The 21,414-nt window shown below is 42.9% G+C and overlaps 1 protein-coding gene across 1 annotated transcript in view; it reads right to left on the reverse strand.

Annotated features, from left to right (window-relative positions):
- The window catches only part of Trap1 (TNF receptor associated protein 1), a 531,360-nt gene that overhangs the window by 60,451 nt on the left and 449,495 nt on the right, over positions 1-21,414 (reverse strand). Inside the window, exon 6 of the mRNA XM_071596655.1 lies at positions 14,526-14,698. Within this exon, the coding sequence (XP_071452756.1) occupies positions 14,526-14,698 (173 nt within the window). The remainder of the gene's footprint in view (positions 1-14,525; positions 14,699-21,414) is intronic.

A 21,414-nucleotide genomic window follows, 5' to 3' on the forward strand; every position in this document is an offset into this window, starting at 1 on the left:
CTAGAAGAGGCAATAAAGACAGCACAAGAATTGGGCGCCAAAGGAGTCAAGGTGAATGGCGAAGAAATTTACATGTTGCGGTTCGCAGACGACATCGCAGAAGTAGCAGAGACGGGAGAGGAGCTGCAAGCAAACCTGAATACTATGGACCAAGTACTTCGGGAATATAACATGGGAATCAACAAGACGAAAGCGGAAATCATTGTGTGTGCGGAAGAGAGAAGATGGATGCAGACATCACAATTCGAGGAGTGAAACTAGAGCAAGTGGGATCGTTCATCTAGTTGGGCAGCAGAAGTATAACATGGGATGGAAGAAGCTCGACCGACATCAAGTGGAGAATAGCCCAAGCAAAGAAGGCGTTCATTGAGAAGAGGCAACTACTCTGTTCAAAAAGAACCTAAGATTGCAAATAGGGAAGCAGTTCGTAAAAAGGTTCGTGTGGAGCATGGCACTCTACTGATTGGAGAAGGAATGGAATATTGGAAAAGTGGACCAACGAAGAATAGAAGCCTTTGAAAGATGGTGTTGGAGGAGGAAAGGACCATATGGAGAGCTGTTCTAAGGCCAGGAAGAAGTAGATGGATTGGACATGGCTTGAGGCACAATGGATTAGTTATAAACATAATACAAGGCAAATTTGAAGGAAAGATCCCATGAGGAAGGCCAAGAAACGAGTACATAGAACAAATATAGAAGGGCGTAGCACAGGGAACCTATCAGAGGGTGTGGGAATCTACACTGAATAGGGAAGAATGGAGGGCCGCAGTAAAACAATCTTAGGATTGAAAAACTGATGATGATGATGATGACGCGAATCGAAATCTTTTGTTTAGATATTTTCATTCATCTTGCCTTTAATCGATTCTCTCTCTTTTTTTGGGAGTTTGATTTTCTCTGGAGTTAAATTAAGAGCACGAAAAAGGGCAGCTTACGAGCGTAATTATCCCCCCCAATCGAAACCATTCCGGGATAAATGTACATCCGTTTGCGGCTACCTTCAAAGTACGAGTACCCATGGACAAGATAAGGAATACTTGACAATTCTTTGTACCGTACTTTTACAGCACACAAAGTTGCACATGGCAACTACTCTCCAGAGACGTCGAGAATTTTTCGTATGCGTCAGCCGCTGGTAATTTTCGAACTACTTGAAAAGTAAATGTGATCTAATGATAATAAAAACACTTAATACCTACCGCCACACGCCCTCATGGCGCCTTGTTCGTTAATTAATATGTAATACGATGTAGCGGTACTTGGGGGTCATTAGGTCGAATGGAGTGGGTGCCCCAAGTGCACTGAGTGCCATTCCATCGGGAGGGCTGGGAAAACCGAGGTCCTCCGAAAGGATTAATCCTATTGTAGATGAGCCTAGCCCGAGGACTCTCTTTCTCTCAATCCTTCCTTCCCTGGAACACGCCCAAAGCGGATAGCCCACCCCTCTCTCCGACGAAGGAGAAACAATCTCCCAAAACCCACCATCACAGCCGCCGGTGCTACACGTAAATCTCCCATCACATGAAACTTCGAGGGAGCCCATCGTGTATCTGCTGTCGGATTCAAAATTACGCGCCGCTGGAGCGTCACATTTTAATAGGTGGGTTTTTAAAAACGGGCGTATATTACAAAAACATGACTTTATAGATATTTCCATTTCCTTTTTACAGCCGTGCAGTTAAAGTTATAATCAACAAATATTGACTGGAATTCAGCAATTAATTCCGTTTACCAACTAATTAGCAGTTTTATTTTTCAAACCTCCGGAACTTTGCAAATCAACTCAGGGAAATACTCGGAATTCTACAAAAATAAACTTTTGCTAAAAGCGAAAAGAATGAGCAAGAGTACTCTGGGGACGTTTACATTTAAGAAGCGATCAATTTGAGGAAACTAACTAAAACTTTTTAAAACATTTAGTCCGACAATTATTCCTTAATAGAAAAATTAAAATTGTGATTAAACGATTATTTAATTTCGAAAATATTTTGAACGGAAAACATAAACATAGTACATCATAATAAATACACGTTATATTCTTGAAGTTTTGAAAATATGTTGAGGTTGACTTACTGCTGTTGATCGACTTTGAGCGATTTTTCACTCGCTCTTACTTAGAACTCTAATCAAGGCTCAATAAACCGGGCGATTTGCATGCCTTTTATGCAAAGCCGAGATGGCATAAAAAAAATTCAAATCACCCGGTCACCTAGCGGATGACTCGGTTAAAAGTTACTTTCGCGGCGTCTTCCGCAGTTTCTTGGAATGTGAAGGGGACAACGACGCGGTATTCCACATTCATTCTCCACCATCGAATGAATCAAGAACACAGAAGAGGACATGGATGACACGTCCATATCGAGATAATTCCGAACAATATCGATAGAGTATTCCGGGAATGTTGTAGTGGTCCACTGAGTATACTGGCTATCGATATCAGTCGGTTCCCTTTTGCCGATATCGATGAAAAATCTCAGGCCATCCATCCCTTCGGAACTCCAGGCAAACACCTCGGTTGCAAGTTTCCACCATGTTGAATACGTCACCGGCAACTCTCAGCGCCACCGGAATGGTCGGTGGACGAGGGAGATCGACTTTGACGACGGCAGGAAGGAGCGGGGGTTGTTTTCGGGGGTTTTGGGAGCGGGGGTACGGTGAAAACAGGGACGGGGTGTTGGCGGGCAGTCAATAGCCCTCCCTTCCCCTTCCGCTCCCACCCCCCGGGTGCCTTAGGTCGGGCTGAAGAGGGTGCGAGGGGAGTGAGGAGGTTTTCGTGACGGAGCCCAGGATCCCACTCATTATTGATCCGGATGAGGTCGGGGAGGGGCGGGCAGGGTATGAAGGGAAGGGGTGCGAGTCAGGGTTGGATGGAGAGGGGAGGGAAGGTTGGGAGGGTGGTGATGGAGAGGGGGCGCCGAAAACGGGGACCGTGGGGAGGGGACGACCCCCTACCCGGGTCTCTCTCTCTGACCCCCCTGCCGCGGAATCTCTTTCACCCCCATGGGCGCCCGAAGCGATTGACTCCTCCGGGGGCGAGGAGGCCCTGGGGGCACGGAGGGTGGGGAGGGGGCCGTCGGAAGATTTAGGGGACTGGCGGAATAAAACATGGGGGCGTTATTCGGGCGGAGGGATATTTGAGTCAAATGGAGCCGCGAACAGGACGATGGGAAGGGCTGTGGCGCCCATTATCCGATAAGGGGATGGAAGGACGGAAGGCGTGAGTTCTTGTGTGTGTGTGTATGTATGTATGTATGTATGTATGTATGTATGTATGTATGTATGTATGTATATATGTATGTATATATATATATATATATATATATATATATATATATATATACACTCATATATATAGATAATGATATAAGGAAAAGGGTTAGCAGCACACATAAAGGAAGAACACAATAGAGGTGGGGAAGGCGGAATCGAACGGATCACAAGAGTAAAAATACTTCCTTGACCGGGACTCGAACCTCGGATCTTTCCACTTGCCGGGCGGATGCAGGAAAAGGACAGTGCGTTTCGTGGCACATAGCCAGAAGAAAGAGATGAGCCACATTGGCCAAATACACATTCAAACACGAAATACGCACTGTTCCTTTCCTGTATGATGTTGTATGAATTCTAACCCACTGTCCTTTCCTCTTGTGTGTGGTGTATATTTCTCCTTTGGTGGGTGAAAGAGTCCCCTGACGCCATCTCTTGGCTAAAGAATCGGGGCGCTTGGCGACATATTAGACCCACGGATCTCAGGGTAAATTACGTTTCCTCGATAGTTCAAGTGGTTCACAGCATCCGCCCGGCAAGTGGAAAGATCCGAGGTTCGAGTCCCGGTCAAGGAAATATTTTTACTCTTGTGATCCGTTCGATTCCGCCTTCCCCACCTATATTGTGTTCGTCCTTTATGTGTGTTCCTATCCCTTTTCCTTATATCTGTATCTGTATATATGAGTATTTATTTGCCGTTTGGCGGGATTTCGTGTTCGAATATATATATATATATATATATATATATATATATATATATATATATATATAAACATATATGTGTGTGTATATATACACACACATATGTATGCGTAAACCATAAAAACTGTAATAAGGTTTGGTCGGTGATGGTAGAGTTCACCCAGTACTAAGCCTGACGGCGTGTGAAATTCACACATCAGGATAGGGTGGCCGGTTCCTTTCCCTGTGCCGGTTATGGTTTCCCAGGAAGATACGGCACCCGAAAAATCACATAGCTTGGGTGGGGCCGCAGGTGCCCAGAGAGGCTTGCCCGATCTATCCCCTGGACTACCACGTACCACCTAAACATACAGTAGACCTTAAAATGTATTGAGAAAAACTTAATTTTCGAAGTTCCATGCCTGGTATGTAACCACCCACTGCCGCACACCCCAGCGGTGTCTTGCGGGTTATCATGAAGAATAGAATTAATTTTTGACATGATTCTACCGAGTCGCATTGCGTGAGACACATGGTTGACAAGAGATTACTGTTCAACCCGAAATAACCCGTACGCTTAAGAATAGCATGCCACTTAACATCAGCAAAAATAGTATTACGTCTCGAACCACTGAAATACAAACCACAGTTGAAGTCCACGAATGTATTGAGGCATGGACATTAAATGAGCACCCAGGCACAAAATATCCTCACGGACTGTAAATATCATATAAACATATACGTACACACACAAACACACGCGATTCGTGCAGTAAGTCCTTATAAAAATACAACAAATAGTTTCTTTTTATCTCGACACACTTGTCCCAGCGTTTCTACAACGATTATAAGCCGTCCAAAAAGCAGGACTTCGGCAGGTCCTCAACGGAGACTCAGGAGTGAGCGGTGATCTCCTTCGATGTGAATCGTTTACCACAAAGACATTTCTAATAAATTGGAAATAAAAAAAAACTCACACAGGGCAATTGTGAATGCGGACGACCTTTTCATACTAATTACTATTATTATATGACATTCAACAGTCAAGGTGGGCTCTTTGGATGGTAACATTTATCATATAATTAGCTGATATATCCAAAAGAACACAAACCAACATCCCGCCCTACAACAAGTCCTTCTTCATCTCTGAGTACTTCCTTCCTCCCGTCATTCCGTCCAACATCCCTATCCTGTTCCTGCCCTTTCCTCGTTTGCCTAACATTTTACCCTCTATTACAGTCTTCAACATCCCACTGTCTATCAATATCCTTTGCATCCATCACTTTTCCTGCCTCATTATTTCTCCCAACAAACTTTTCTCCTTCCCCAGCATAGAAAGCACTTCCTCATTTTTTCTTTTCGGTCCATTTCACCTTCTCCATCCTTCTCCACACCCACCTTTCAAAAGCCTCCAATCTATTTCTTTCCTTCTGCTTCAGGGACCACGTCTCCGCGGCGTAATTTACTACGCTCGATATCAAGGTTTTTACGAGCCTTTTCTTAATATCCTTACTCAACGTTCATCTCATCAACTCCCTCCTCCTTGTAAAAGCCTCTTTGCCTAGCGCAATTCTTCCCCTTAATTTTCTACTTCTTTGACCGTGTTGGTCCAAAACACTTCCAAGATACGTAAAGTCTTCCACCTGCTCTAACGTTTTCCCCTACTATTTCACGTTTACTTTTCAAGCCTTTTCTTCTCAAGAAATCAGCATAAACATTTCTATTAATATTGATTCTCATCCCATATGTGTCGCACTGAACTTTCAATTCACTCAGCAATGCTTGCAACCCCTTGGCTTGTCTGAAAAACTAGAGCTTGGGCATTAGCAAACCTATCCGATGTTATGAATTCCCCGCTGACATCCGAAGTACATACATCCAAATTATATCTCAAGAGATGTACCTTGAAGAAGATTGAGGCATTGTAGTAATATCTATAATAAATCTATTTTTTTAAACATTTCACGATATGATGATTAGAAAGATAGATGGTGGAATGAGATGGAAGAAATTAAATACGGAGTTAGGAACAAGGAAGTACAAAGAGTTAATTAATTAATTGAGGCGGTCGACAAATAAAGCAGAAGAAGCATGGTGGAAAACGCATTACGAGGACATGGAAAGTTTACAGAGGAAGGGTGAAATTTGTGCGCTATACAGTAAGGTTAAATCACTATCGGGAAGTAAGAAGGAAATATCAGTCCTAACAGTTAGAGATACGTCAGTTAAGATAATAGTTGACACAGGAAATATCCAAGAGATTTGAAAGGAATATATAGAAGAACTTAGGCAAGATAGACATAGAAAGGGAACATGACGAATAGGAAGATAGCTTAGGTCGAGGCATACTCTACGATGAGATAGGAAGGGCATTAAGGGAGATGAAGGTAAATAAGGCCGTGGGGGTGGATAACATTACTGCGGGACTCTTGAAATGTTTAGGTAAATGTGGGAGGAAGACGCTATATGGGCTGATTCGTAGTATTTATGAGGAAGGAATCTGGTCGGAAGACTTTGTGAGATCAGTTTCAGTTCCTCTTCCGAAAAAGGTTAATGCTACATCGTGTGAGGACTACAGGACAATAAGTTGGATATCCCACGCACCTAAAGTTGTTCTCAGGATCGTATATATAATATGCATACAATATATATACCTATATATATATAGTTATATATATATATATATATATATATATATATATATAGGTATATAGCTAAATAGGTATATATATATAGGGTTCGTCCGGAAAATAAGTGTACTGATTTTTTCCCGCCGCTCCAGGCGCGCCCAGCACCGCTCTGACGAGCTGCGATTGGATGGGGGTATGTTGGCAAGCGACGCTGAAAAAGGCAGTCGGCTCTGAGCTGTGGTGTAGTGAGGAGCTCTGTTAACGCGAACCTCCACGCTCGACCCACGTCACGGAACGCGATGCCGAAGTTTTTGGAGCAGCGTTATTCCATCAAATTTGCGGTAAAGCTTGGGAAATCGTCTACCGAAACTGTCGGTATGATTAACCAGGTTTACGGGGAGTCAGCCATGTCCAGAAACATGATCTTTCGGTGGCACAAGATGTTCGTGGAGGGCAGAGAAGAGGTCGACGACGAACCACGGCCTGGACGCCCATCAACGAAACTCACCGACGAAAATGTGCGAAAAGTTCGCGATGTACTGAACTCTGATCGTCGTCTTAGTGTTCGGATGATAGCAGAGCAGTGTAATGCACGAGATTATTAGGCACCAATTACAGATGCGAAAAATTTGTGCAAAGTTGGTGCCGAAAGTGCTCAGTGATGATCAAAGACTCAATCGTTTGGAAATCGCGACACAACTTACGGATCACTGCAAAAATGATCCACATTTTTTAGAGAACGTTGTTTCGGGTGACGAGACGTGGATCTTTGAGTACGACCCGGAGTCGAAGAGACAAAGTGCGGAGTGGCACACCCCATCATCACCCCGTCAAAAGAAAGCTCGCATGAGCAGATCTCGGATCAGGGCGATGCTCATTGTCTTTTTTGACAAAAGGGGAGTCGTCCACTACGAATTTGTACCTGAACGACAAACTGTAAATGCTGCATTTTACGTCCAAGTGCTCGACAGGCTTCGAAAACGAGTCGCCCGCGTCCGGCCAGCGATCAAAAACATCTGGCGGCTGCATCACGACAATGCGCCGTCTCACAACGCGCTTGTCGTGTCGGACTTCTTGGCCAAGCACGGCGTGGCAACGCTGCCGCACCCGCCCTACAGCCTGGACTTGGCACCACCGGACTTCTTTCTGTTCCCGAAGATAAAGAGGAGTTTGAAAGGAACGCGATACGGGACTTAGGACGCCGTCAAAGAGGCCGTGACGACGTGTCTTCGAGAGGTTCCCGATGATGCCTTCGCGGGAGCGTTCCAGGAATGGGAACGCCGCTGGAACAAGTGTATCGACTCACAAGGGTCCTATTTTGAGGAATATTAGCTTAAGATATGTAAAAGTGTAATACATTTTTTTTTCCTGAGCTCAGTACACTTATTTTCCGGACGAACCCTATATATATATATATAGGTATACATATGAATATATATATATATATATATATATATATATATATATATATATATATATATATATATATATATATATATATATATATAGGTAGGTAGGTAGTTTATGTATGAATGCCGACACCAAATTAATCTAAGCGGATGGTAGGCAAATTTATTTCGACTCGCATCCTCCAAGCGGGGAGGTGGAATAGCAATTGGTTCGAAACACTCTCTCAGACGAAGTGTTCCCAAAAGCCTCCGTGACGGCTATTTCGCAGTTTTCAATGGGTTGCGTGATATGGCTCAAGGACTTACAGGGCGTCGGCTTAAGCGACAGCATACGGCGTTCCCTTCGACACGTATTTTAGGAATTTGTTAATGAGTTCCGAGACTCCACATTAATTAAACTTAATTAAAAAAGCATGGTCGAAAAATCTAAAGTTTTAAATCCTTTGCTCGCCAAGTAGATTCAATATTTCACCAGACTTTCGAGGAAGTAATAATCCCAATATTCTTTCGTTCAAACATAAACACATCAGTGGTCCCAAATGAGTTAATTCGCAATGCCAATAAAATTTTATTGCGAGACATGCGCGACGAGGAGCGTATTTTGTTTTCCTTGATCTGGAAAATTAAACCACATTTGGAGATTTTTCAGCGCTTGTCAAATAAACTTCTCGAATAACGGAAAGAATCAGTTTTCGACTGAGAAGTAACTTTTTCAAAGACTCGTATAAAAACCTTTATGGGGACGGAAGGAATCTGCGATTACAACTTTTGTAAGAACTTCAGATTGACTTTGACCGAGCAAATATATCAAATAATTAATCTTTTGAAAAATATATTGATTTTGTGACAAATTAAATACGTATTACAGAGCTACGAAGGGTTAACTTCGAACGACATGAGAACAATGTTTAGGTCTAGATCTAAGCCGGTGGGGATCGGGATGGTGCGGTAGTTAACGTACAGGCTTCCCACCTTAAAGACAACAAATATTTTCCAGCGGTATTATGATCCCCACTTGAGTAGCTATGTGGAGAGCACTTAAAGTGAGTGCGACGTCCGTCGGATGGGACGTTAAACTGTTGACCCCTTGGCGTCTTTCGACAAGAGTAGGCTAATGCCGACGCCTGGTTTCTCTCCACCCTTCATCCTTTCCCATCCAGCCCTAATGGCGGAAATGACCTCAGCTGTCGATCGCCTCCCATAAAAACTACGGCCACTACTACTCTAAGGCGGTCACTTGGTTAGCCTCCTAAATTTCGTACTTCGCCAGATAAACAACTATGACCCCATACATTAATGAACTAGAGAAAATACCAAAAGCTCTAACTTTATTACATCACACGTGTAATCAAATAGAAGTTGTCGTTGAAGATGAAAATTATTATTAAGGCGATGGAAATGCGTTATGCACAAAAACAAATACCTCCCACAGGTCTCCAATATTTCTGTTGATCAGAAAATCGATCGTATTTCGGTTCATTCGACAACTTGAGTTCCAACTCGAAACAACAAACTGAAAACAAACTCTATTCACTCAAATGCCAACATGTTATTCACGGGCGGAGCTCTGGGTAATAAAAGCATAAATTCATCGAAGGAAACAATATGATTTAAAAAAATCAGTAGGAACAGATCCACAAGATTTTCAAAATAATAATTAATCCCCTTTTTTGAGGAAAATCTGAAATGGCAAAATAAACTACATTTAGCAGGTTCAATTTCGGAAATTTCTATTTATAGTATATCGCAGTATTCCGCTTAAAAATCCAAACGCAAGTTCGACAAATATTCCTAGGAATATATTCCTTGTAAGGTGCCACGTTTGAAAGCATATCAATTATTACGAAAAGGCATCTAAGCTTGACAAAGAATTCAGGGGAATTGAGAGGCGACTCAAATATTACACACTTTTCATACAGAATTTACATTTCATATTTTGGTGCAAAAGACCGAAAAGTCGAAAGAGGTTTTGGATAATACTCAAATGAGTCAGGAAATGAATAATATTTAAGAAAAAAATTATATATATCGTATAAATGATATATATATATATATATATATATATATATATATATACACATATATATATATATGTGTGTGTGTGTGTATATATATATATATATTTTTTAATATACATATATATTATTTCCTCTAAGTAACACAGAAGTGTTGAATAAAAAACTTGTACAACAACAAATAATATGAGGCCACATAAAAAGCACACTGCCAGGCTATTTCTTGATAATTTCGACGGCATTTAGCTCCGTCTTCATCGGAAGAAACAGCAGTACTCCAGCATAAGCCTTTCGTATACGCCCTTTATATTTGTTCGCCGTATGGCGGGATTTTGTGTTTGAGTGCTTACATGGCCTATGAGGCTCGTCTCCTTCCTCCGCCTATGTGCGCCACGAAACGCAGTGTTCCTAGCCTTTATGATGTTACATGATTGCTTACCTACTATCCTTCCTCTTGTGTCTGGTGCTTTTCTCCTTTAGTGGGTGAAACTGCCCCCTGACGCCATCTCTTGGCCAAAAATTCGGGGCCCTAGGTTAATACGAGGGTCATCCGGAAAGTAGTACCCGTTCGTGAAATAAAGACACAAAAGTAAATATTAACAAACATAAAAAATTTTATTTGAAAGAGGATACTTTAAACTACTTCTCAACATAATCTCCAAGCAAATTAAGGCATTTGTCACAACGTGTGACAAGTTTCTGTATTCCTGCTGCATAGTCCTTCGCCGCCAGCTCATTGAGATACGCGAGGGACCCATCTTGCACAAATTTTTGCATAATGCAGATGGTGTTTAACAATTTCATGAACAATTGTTCGAGAAACATTGGGAAAATGCTCACAGATGTCATCAATTGTGACGCGCCGATCGTTCCTCACGAATTCGTCAACTGAGCTCACCAGTTGGTCTGTAATGACAGACGGTCTCCCCGAACGCTCATCGTCGTGTGTGTTCCCCCTCCCCATGTTGAAGTTGCGACACCACCGCCGAACAGACGACTCGTCCATTACATTGTCTCCATACACCTCCTTTAATTGGCGATGAATATCACATGGGCGAACGTTTCTTGCATTGAGGAATTTAATCACTGCCCTCACTTCACAACTGGCGGCGTTCTCAATTTTTTTAAACATTGTAAACAATCACAGAAACAACACAGGCAATGCTAGCGTCACGCAACTTGGCTCAGAGAAGGCAGACAAGCCACTGAAGCAATCTGACCTCGTCCAGCGGCTACTCGCGTCGTCAGCACTTCATGCGGCACGAACGGGTACTACTTTCCGGATGACCCTCGTATAAAAGACCCACAAATCTCAAAGCAATTACGCGTCCTCAATTGCTCAAGTGGTTCGAGCATCCCCCCGGCAAGTGGAAAGATTCGACGCTCAAGTCCCAGTCAAGTAAATATTTTTGCGCTTGTGATTTGCTCAATACCGCCTTCCCCACCTCTCCTGTGATCGTCCCTTCTATGACCTCCAATTCCTTTTCCTTCTATCTATTTCCATGTGAATGAATATATAAATATATGCATATATACCTAAATATATGCATATATCTATAAAAATATGCACATAATTATACACACACACATGTGTATATATATATATATATATATATATATATATATATATATATATATATATATATATATATATATATATATATATATACCCGGATACCCGGGTATATATATGATATATATCTATATATATATATACCCGGGTAAGCTCCATCACCCGGTAATAAGCCCCATAAGGCGTGTGAAAATTCACGCATCAGGGTAGGGGGGCCAGTTCCTTTCCCTGTGCCGGTTATGGTTTCCCAGACCTGGTATCCGAAAAATCACTTTAGCTTGGGTGGAGCTGCAGGTGCCCAGAGTGCCTTGCCCGGGAATCGAACCCGGGACCCTCTGGTCAGCAACCCAACGCTCTACCCACTGGACTACCGCGACCGACACATATATATATATATATATATATATATATATATATATATATATATATATATATATATATATATATATATATATATATATATATATATATATATATATATATATATATCCCTCCCCGGACTACAACCTTGACGTGGTGGAAGGGCTTGTGCGTCCCGATGACCCCTGGAATTGTGCTGGCGGGAGTAATAATAATTTCTCCTGGTAGGGTCACCCATGCCAGATAAGTCGAAGGTAAGGAGCTAGACGAAAGGTAGTCCACGCAGCGTCTGTTCCTCAGTGAGGCGTCTGCAAAGCGCCTGACCCAGGAGGGCCGGCCAGTAAGTGATGGTGTCACGTTAAAAGCACTATTGAGGAAGGCAGCGGGAAACCATCTCAATTATCATTCCCAAGATTTAAATAATGGACAAAACAGAGATTTTGAGTCCTGGAACTACGGGGCTCGGCCCAATCGGCCGTCGGCCGTACCCGGCAGCGGGGAGGCAAGGCCTCCGCGGTCATCATCCCACGAAACCCTTGCAAGGGAAAACCAGCAACAGCAGGACAGAAGACGCAGAAGAAGAAGACCAAATTAGTTAGAATAGGAACGTGGAATGTTAGGACAATGATGAGGACAGTGAAACTAGAGAATATTAAGCGATAGATGGAAAGGGGAAATATAGAGATTTTAGGTCTATGCGAGGTGAGATGGAAGGATAGCGGGCATTACTGGAGTGATCAGTATGGAATAATATACAGCGGCGGGGACGAGAGCCAACGAGGGGTTGCCATAGTATTAAATGAAAGGTCGGGAAAGTAATTTCACATGCGTTGAAAGGTATTGACCAAAATTCAGCCAATTTGGGCTCGCGGTTGCGGTTTGACTATCGCTTGAAAAATTTGCAGAGGGGGTTGCTCTGAAAATGGAAACAGTTGAGAATCAAGCTGTCATCAAATATTTATCGGTGAAAGGCCTAAGCAAATCGAAGAAGAGTTGGATGCTGCGTAAGGGAGACTCCGCAGGGTCATTTATGGTTGCGAAATGTTGGGAGCTGAATCTAAAGGTGTCCGTACCGTCACCATCGAAAACGTGCACCAAGTGATACTAAACGACTGTCGAATTGAGTCTAGAGACAGAGCTGAGGCATATGGAAATAACATGCTTTCATGGATTGACTGAAGAATCGTACGCGCGAAAGAAATCCGCGCGTCGGGTGCGGCTTTTGTTCACTTTGAACCAAAAACGCATCCGAATGAACATTGCATGAATGCCCTGTTGGAGCGGATGAAGTGAGGCGGGTCAGATATCTAGCGTCCACTGGGGGTGAAACCTGGATCAAACACTACATTCCAGAGACGAGAGAACAGCCAAAACAGAGGACTGCAAAGGGTGAACCTGCTTTGAGAAAGGCGAAGACGGTTTCGGAAAGGTGATGGCGACTGTTTTTGGGATAATCAGGGAATTTTTTCCATGTTTTATCTTCAAAAAGGTAGAAAAACAAATAAGGGAGTGGGTTACGTGTTACAATTTACTGTGAAACTGAGGGCAGATATATTGCCAAAAACGGGCGCATTTGAAGAAGCAGAAAGTTCTTTTGCACCAGGACAACGCATCTGCTCACAACTCGGTGGTCGCCATGGCTAAAATTCATCAACTGCACTTCGAACTGGTTGACCAGATCTGGCCCCCAGCGACTTCTTCCCTGTTTCCTAACCTTGAAAGGTTTGCTCGGAGTACAGATTTTCATCGGATGAGGTTATCGCATTCCTGAACGCCTTCAATTACGGAGAAACAAGTCAACTCCATTTTGGAATGGGAAAAAAGAAACAAAGTGCACTTCTGGATTAAGTGTAACGACTTAAAAGGAAACGAAGTTGAAAAATAATAATAAATTTGAAAAAAATGCCTCATTCCAAGAAATTGCGGTAGATGCCGCAACAGTAACTTGAAACGGAGTCAACCGCTAATATGCGTTTTTGACGTAAAATTTAAGAGTCTAAGAGGAAGACTCGATAGCTTAGCTGGCTAAAGCACTCGGCCGGACATCGAAGGATTCGGGTTCATATCCCGATCGAGGCGAATAATTTTTTACACTCTGAAATGTATATATTAAAAAATGCCTCGCTTCTTTATTAGGTTGGAAACTTTTGAGACTACACTCGTATGTGTACCATGTTTTGTTTGTGGACTGTGTAAATTTGTGGCTTTTGCATACAGTTTTTTTTCTTTTTAAAGGGTGTTGCCGTAAAACCCCCCGCCAAAGGTCCTTGCGGCTCCTTGCGGGGTATTAAGTAGACGTAGATGTATATACCCACAAGAACTGCAACTTGAGATCCATAATCCAGAATGAAATACTACCGATTCACGAATGGCAATGACAATTAGGAAAAATGTAACTATTCGACCGTTATGACTGACTTAGTACAGTATGACCAACAACAGAAAAACCCGGGGTTATTTACTGAAGCAACTGTGGGAAGATTACTTGTTTCTTTGAAATGTCTCCTAGAGCGGAGCAGTCCAGGGAAAGTAGGAGTGAGGCGGGGGTGTGGGACGGGAGCGGGGGGGAGGGCGTGGCAGGTTTCCTTACCCGTCGGAGACCCATCGGTGCCCGGGCTCGCCGTCGCCTCTGCGGGAGAACACCTCGACCTTCTCGGCCACCATGAAGGACGAGTAGAAGCCCACGCCGAACTGCCCGATGATGGCCGAGGCGTCGCTGGGGGCCACGCCCCCCGCCTTCTCCTTCAGTTGCTCCAGGAACGCCTGCGGAGAAGACGCTGATCAGTCTCATGGCTTACATTCCCATTCTTTCGCCGTCTACAAGTGCACACTAGAAGGGATCTTTGGAACACACTCATGCCGAAGCTTCGGGTCCCGGTGAAAGTTCTCACGGGCCTCGAAATACGAGTAGACACACAAAATCAAAGTAAATGACAGTGATTAAAGAATACAGAAAAGAAAGAGGCATGGAATGATTTATACAGTTCCGGGGCTCAGTTTACATCGGTCTCGGTCGTAACAGGAATCAGCTCACTATTAATGAAGACTAAGTTATCCGACATAGGATAAAATGATAACCATCTTCATGAAATCATATTGAAAATTCAACCCCAGGTTCAGCAAAAAAATTCGATACTTTCACGATTTCAGGAAGAGTCGAGATCATGTCAGAATGCACTTAAAAAATACGCTTTTACGGACTGTGCACCTGGGAATATCGCTAATAATTTATAAAAAATCTTTATGAAGTAACAGAAATTTCATGAAATGAATGACCTTTTGATTTTCCCCAATGATGAGGCACCGGTGCATTTAGCGCGGGGTGACGGGGAAAGCGATTTTATGTCCTCCGCTCTCGCGCACAAACGCCATGGGCGAAATCAATGCCATTGAATGACACGACTGTGTTTCCCAAAAATACACACTTCTGTCGAAGATGATTCGCACTGCCAACAGACAAAAGCACATCCAAATGGTGCCACTAATAATTATGGCCTCAAAATATTTGTGACAGTCTACTGGTTTCCTTCAATGGTGGTGATTCCGCACGACGGGAATTAAAATACATATTGCTTTAATATGTTTCATTTCATAGGAAATGCTTTTCCACTGCGTCTCGCCAAAATCATAAACCGATTTGACATAAGTCGGAACTGAAGGCATAAGATTCATTAGTTTTTTTAGTTTTCCTGTGGTAATGTTTAAAAAACATTTCTTGCAATGAAAAGTTTCACCCAGAAATGCATTACTTCAAATCGGCACATTATCCTTTTCACATTTTCCTCTCATAGTACCTTTATGTCTCTAGCCAAAACTACTGTCGATAGGAGTACCGAAATCCCTTTTTTTAGGCATTCACGGTAAAAGTGAGGGAAATTATTCATTTGGAACAAACTCTTAAGTAAAAATCGGAAATTTTTTGTGCATGAGGTTTGTATATAAAGAACCAATAGCAATTTTTTCCTGACGAGTACGTGAAGTGGTGAATTAGAGATCGTCGGTTAAGTGTGATCGCATGATCGCAGACCGTACATTGGCATTGATAAGAAGATAACAGTTCGCATACCATTATCACCGAAATTTTAGCGATGCGAAATATCTGTGCAAAACTCGTCCCAAATATCTTTGGACGGACGACCAAGAGCAGAGTCGAGTGTCTGCTTGCGAAAACCTTTTGCATCGTCATCGCGACGATTCCTCAACCCCCTTACAGTCACGACTAGGCACCAGCAGACTGTTTCTTATTCCCAAAAGTGAATTCCTCCCTCAAAGAACACCACCATGCGACCCTAAGTTCCGTCAAAGAAGCTTATATGCGTATCCTTAAGGACCTTCCTCCTAGCAGGGAGCCTTCGAGTCGCGGAAAAGCCGCCCTCGTCAAATCAATATCTGAAATATGTCTATTTTTTCGAAACTTCCCCCGATGCTTTTCATGAAAACCAAGTATATACCCAAAAGCACATTATATGATGACAAGGATATTTGCTCAGTTTCGATCAAGCAATGTTTATTCAATACATAATTTACCATACCATTACTCCCGTAGCTGGTATTTCACTTGTCATGCTCGACAAACTAGCAAAATTATTCGTTCTCATTACCCTAGGGTTTTTGTATCCGACTAACATATAACGTTATCCTCTTGGAATCGTCGGAATATGGTCCGTACTAAATGCAATTCCTACCATTTTTTTGAGGTCTTAACTTTCCCAACTGGGCTAATAATTTCTCCGTAGATGATCGCACCAATCATGCTTTTCTGTCTCAGAATGTGACTCCAATTGTTTTTTCCGCAGATTTTTTTCTCCTTGCCATCTATATGCCCGCAGAACTTTTTCACCGGCTATTCTGCAAACTCACATCATTCTTCTGAATTGCTACCCAAGTTTAATCGAAAAAACTCAAGCTATCTACATATTATAGGCGTTCATAAATTACCTCGAACAATTCATCACTTTTTTTATCTCAAACTTCTTTCCCTGTCATACTTTGTCAATTCTCTAAAAACCCACTAAAATGGATCAAATATTTTCTTAGTGACCCTTATAAATGTGTCATCACAATTTATTAAGGGTCTCCAGTCACATGCAACCCGAACTTTACCCGAAATCTCACCCAAGGGATTCGAAACCTTTTTGCTTGATACCCCCCCCCCAACCGTAAATACGAACCTACTTTTCTTGCATTACCACGAGGCAATGTTCAAAGTAAGCAGGTAACACAATTCAATGACAAAATTATTACAAAAAATAGTGTACCTTTAATGTGTTAATAAACACAATACAAGATTCACTTGTAAATATTCGGAACAATATTCACTAAAATTATAGTGGTGCAATTTACAGGTTTAAAGCCTGGTCGGATTTAATAAACTACTTGCTTAAGTAAGCACAAATTACGTGGGTCGTTCAATAATTCCTTAGAAAGTCGAGGTGATCGCGTTCGTAGTTTCGGAAAAGGCAATTTTTTTAGCACGCTTCATCTCTCACTGGGATGTTTTTTTAAGTTCCAGCTACACCTATTTAGTGGATTCATTTCCATAGTCGATTTAAGGTGTTAATTTTTTTCTTTAGACAATTGGAAAAAAAAACTTTCGTGGGGTGAGTAAACACTTTGAAACTTCGAAAGAGATCGAAGCCGTGTTGGATGAAGCTCATGTCACATCTGCTTCTCTTTTTGCTGTTTAATTCAATTGAGTAAATGAGTTTTCCAATTGACCGTACATCAACAATTGATGAGTATGGTTCGGCACGTCCAGTGGAAATGACTTCCTTCGAGAGGATTCGAGAAATCGACGATTCAATGTTCGCGCCATAGCTGATGCCACAAGCATATTACAAAGCACAGTGTTTTCAATTTCACAAATTACAGCGTACAGTTTTTGCACGAAACATTGGACATGAAATTAATCTCGGCAAGATGGGCGCTGCCTTTGCTCTCGGTGGAGAATAAACTCAATCGTGAAGTCGATTAGGATGCTGGTTTGGCGCTATTCCGTCGCAATCCTCACGAGTTTCTACGTCGATGAATTGCTGTAGACGAATCATTAATGCACTACTGCACTCCAAGAGACAAAGAAACAGTCGAACGAGTGGGGTTTTAAAGGTGATCCGAAGAAGGCGAAGACGGCGAAATCGGGCGACAAGGTGATGACCAAGGTCATTTGGGATTCACGCGGAATCATCTTCATCGAAAACTCACAAAAATGGCAAACAGTAAATGGAGACTATTTTGCGCGGCTATTGCACCAGGAAATCAAGGAAAAGCGTCCTCACTTGAGGTGGAAAATATGGTCTCCATCAAAACAATGAACAGGTGCACACCTTCGCAGTTTCGATGGCGGAATAATGAAATCAAAGTTCGAATTGGTATTAAAACATACGTATTCACCAGTTTGGGCCCTCTATCACTGTTTGTATTTCCGAACTTGAGCAATATGGCTCGGCGGAAGACGATTCACGTCCAACGTCGCTAACACAGACGCCTATATTGAAGACCTTCCGAAATCCTACTTTTTTGGTTAGTGGGAAAGAAAAACTGAGAAGAGTGTATTGAGATAAAAGAAGATTTTGATGAAAATTTTAAAAAATCTGCCTAAAACACTTCTTTTTCTATATTCAACTAAGTGAACGATTGGTTTAAAATTGCTTGCCGTGGCAGTTGCCGATATATAAGGATAAAAACAAGAGAATATCTACCGTTTTGATTTTCAATCGACTGTCGCAAATAGACAATACGCCTCTCGACGTGATACTTCGGTAACTTGTGGACTCCACATGCAGAACTCTTTCGAGATATGTTGCCATCTGATTACCAATACACTGATAATTTGGGCTTTAAACTCAACGAAGACGTTCCCTAGGGCGGTAACGCAAAATTGGAGGGACACGTATTCCAGGAATAATATTTCCTTAATAAGCGTTTCTACAATGTACTCAGTAATGATAATGCTGCCATTAAGCCGAAAAGTGTCTGAAAGGAAACGGGTTTGAAGCGGGCTCACGGGTTTGAAAGGAAACCCGTGAGCATAAATTCCCACTGGTGCGCAGAATCCGCACATTAAAGGACCCGGGAGGCCAGTTCATTTCCCTGGGCCGTCCGAAACCTCCCCTTTTGAAAGATTTAGAACAGAGAACACCCCCAATGGTTCGGACTTAGCTGGGAGTGCCCTGTGGTATCTTCAAACACATTAATGGGCTTTTATTTCCAGGTGAAATTTACCCACACATGTTAAACCAATTTAAGGATTTATTTCTACTGGTTTGTGCCACCTATTTAACCACTACATCGACGTCCCCGGGCGGGAAGTGAACCAGCAAACTAAGAGGGTGTAAGTATGGTAGGTGAGAAATTTCGATGTACGTATCATTGGTTTTTCGCGTTGCAAATGACATCACTTCGCAATTCTCAAAATCCGTATTTCTTGGGCGCTATTAACAAATGTGCATTAATAAAATAAAATTTGTTAATAAATATTTTTAATATTTATTAACAAATTGAGAAATGTCAAAATATTCTTCTTCGTAAGTGCTCTACGTCTGAGGGTCCCAATAGCGGCTATTCCTCCTCGTTCTCGATATCTGCAGTATTCCTACTCCTTCCCGCAGTTCGCGATCCCTCATCATTCCATGCCCTCTCCAAGCCCCTTTACTTCCCATGGGGTATCAATCTCAGCAATGCCACTTCACTTAATCTGTCCGCTGTACGTATTTTCAGCAACCTCTTCCACACCATTAGGACTCCCTTCCGCTTTCCTTCAATTCTCCAACTCAACACACCATTAAACTCCAAACAAATCACTGGCAATTCCTTTCCTTAGATCAGTCTCAAACTTACTGTCAACTTCCTCACCCGTTAAAATTTCGCTTTTCTCTTTAAAGTGTAAACCTTCGCTTAAGATTTTGAAATAAAATGGTAAGAAACTCTGTAATTCCACGTACACATTATTTAGTAGTGATTAGTAGTTTTTTATGGGAGGCGACCGACAGCTGAGGTCATTTGCGCCATTAGGGCTGTATGGGAAAGTAGGAAGGGTGGAGGGAAACCCGGCGCCAAGGGGTCCGAAGTTTAACGTCCCATCCGACGGACGGCGTACTCGCTCAAAGTGCTCTCCACAAAGCACCACAATTAGGGATCGGGACACCACTGAAAAATATTTGTTGTCTCTATGGATTTGAACCCGGACCCTTTCGGTGGGAAGCCAGTACGTTAACCACCTCACCAATCCGATCCCCCACTTTATTTAGAACGCGCCATAGATTTGGACGAAGGACCTGATGATGACGTCCAACATCGAAACCTAGGTCATGCTCTAAATACGAAATTGCGTGAAGTAACCAAGTTGCCTGCTATTTCATTTCAATATGTAGTGTAAACTCCATGAAGTTAGGCCAATGGCAATAGACTTCGCTGGAGATGTTTCCCCAGACCCAATGCTAAAGCTTCAAATGCTCCATCCAAATGGAAATAAATTATTGACACCAGTGAAAAAAAAGGGAAGGAGGAGTGGTGAAAGCGTTCGTGGCGCTGGCATTCCATGTGTTCTGCCTGCACTAGACGACTTGGGACGGCGATAGTTTTACTGCGCCGCTCCAAAAGAGAGGGCCTGCAGCCATCGCCCGTCACCGAGGCGAGGCAAAGTTTCCACCTTTCCACAATGCTCGCAAGGCCATCGCCTACATAGGGACGTATGGAAATAATAGCACGCATTGTGAGTCACTCAACGTTCAAGCAACTCGTGCTTCGAAATCACAGATGAGTGCATGCACACAAATCTTCCCTCGTACCCTAGGATATGAGAAAAAAAGGGACCAGGGTTCCATCATGAATTAATGGGGGACGGTGGTTGGGAGGATTTGTCGGTGAGATGGGGGTGTGGTAGTTGGGTGGGAAATGGAGCCAGGGGAGGAGAGTGGGGGGGGAAAGGGGAGGAAGTAATCCGAGTTAATCCAAGGAAACTGCCTCCGATTGATTGGCCCTGCCACGCCGCTGAGGGGAGGGGGGGGGGGTACCGGGGGGATGGCTGCACTGCGGGGGACTGGAATGATTATAATAAAAGAGGCGCAATGGGAGGGATGCAGGAAGGGACGCCAGGGATGCGTTGATTGAAAAGGGATCCTTGGCGACGAGGCGAAGCGCACCCCTCTCCGAGACGGGGGAGGGGTCTGCAGTCGTGTGGGCTGGAGGGCCCGCGAGTACGGGGTGCAGCATCGCTCAAAGGAGCAAACAACGCCCAAATTTAAAGAAAAAAATGGGTCCAAAAGTCTTAAATATTTCCATGAATAGCTACAAAATCAGGTCTCAGAGTCTTTTGATTTTATTCGAGTTCAAGTTCAAGCGGCGCATGGAAATGAGGGCTCACATGAAGTACGATCGTATGAATTTACAATGAGTCACTCATTGGAAAATTACAAAGGCAGGAAATCAATGAAGATTAGCTTCGCAATTTCTACTGCACTTTTTCTTTCATGACTATGATT

This window comes from Hetaerina americana, unplaced genomic scaffold (assembly GCF_022747635.1).
Source record: "Hetaerina americana unplaced genomic scaffold, ioHetAmer1.1.p SCAF_8, whole genome shotgun sequence".
Classification (NCBI taxonomy): Eukaryota; Metazoa; Arthropoda; class Insecta; order Odonata; family Calopterygidae; genus Hetaerina; species Hetaerina americana.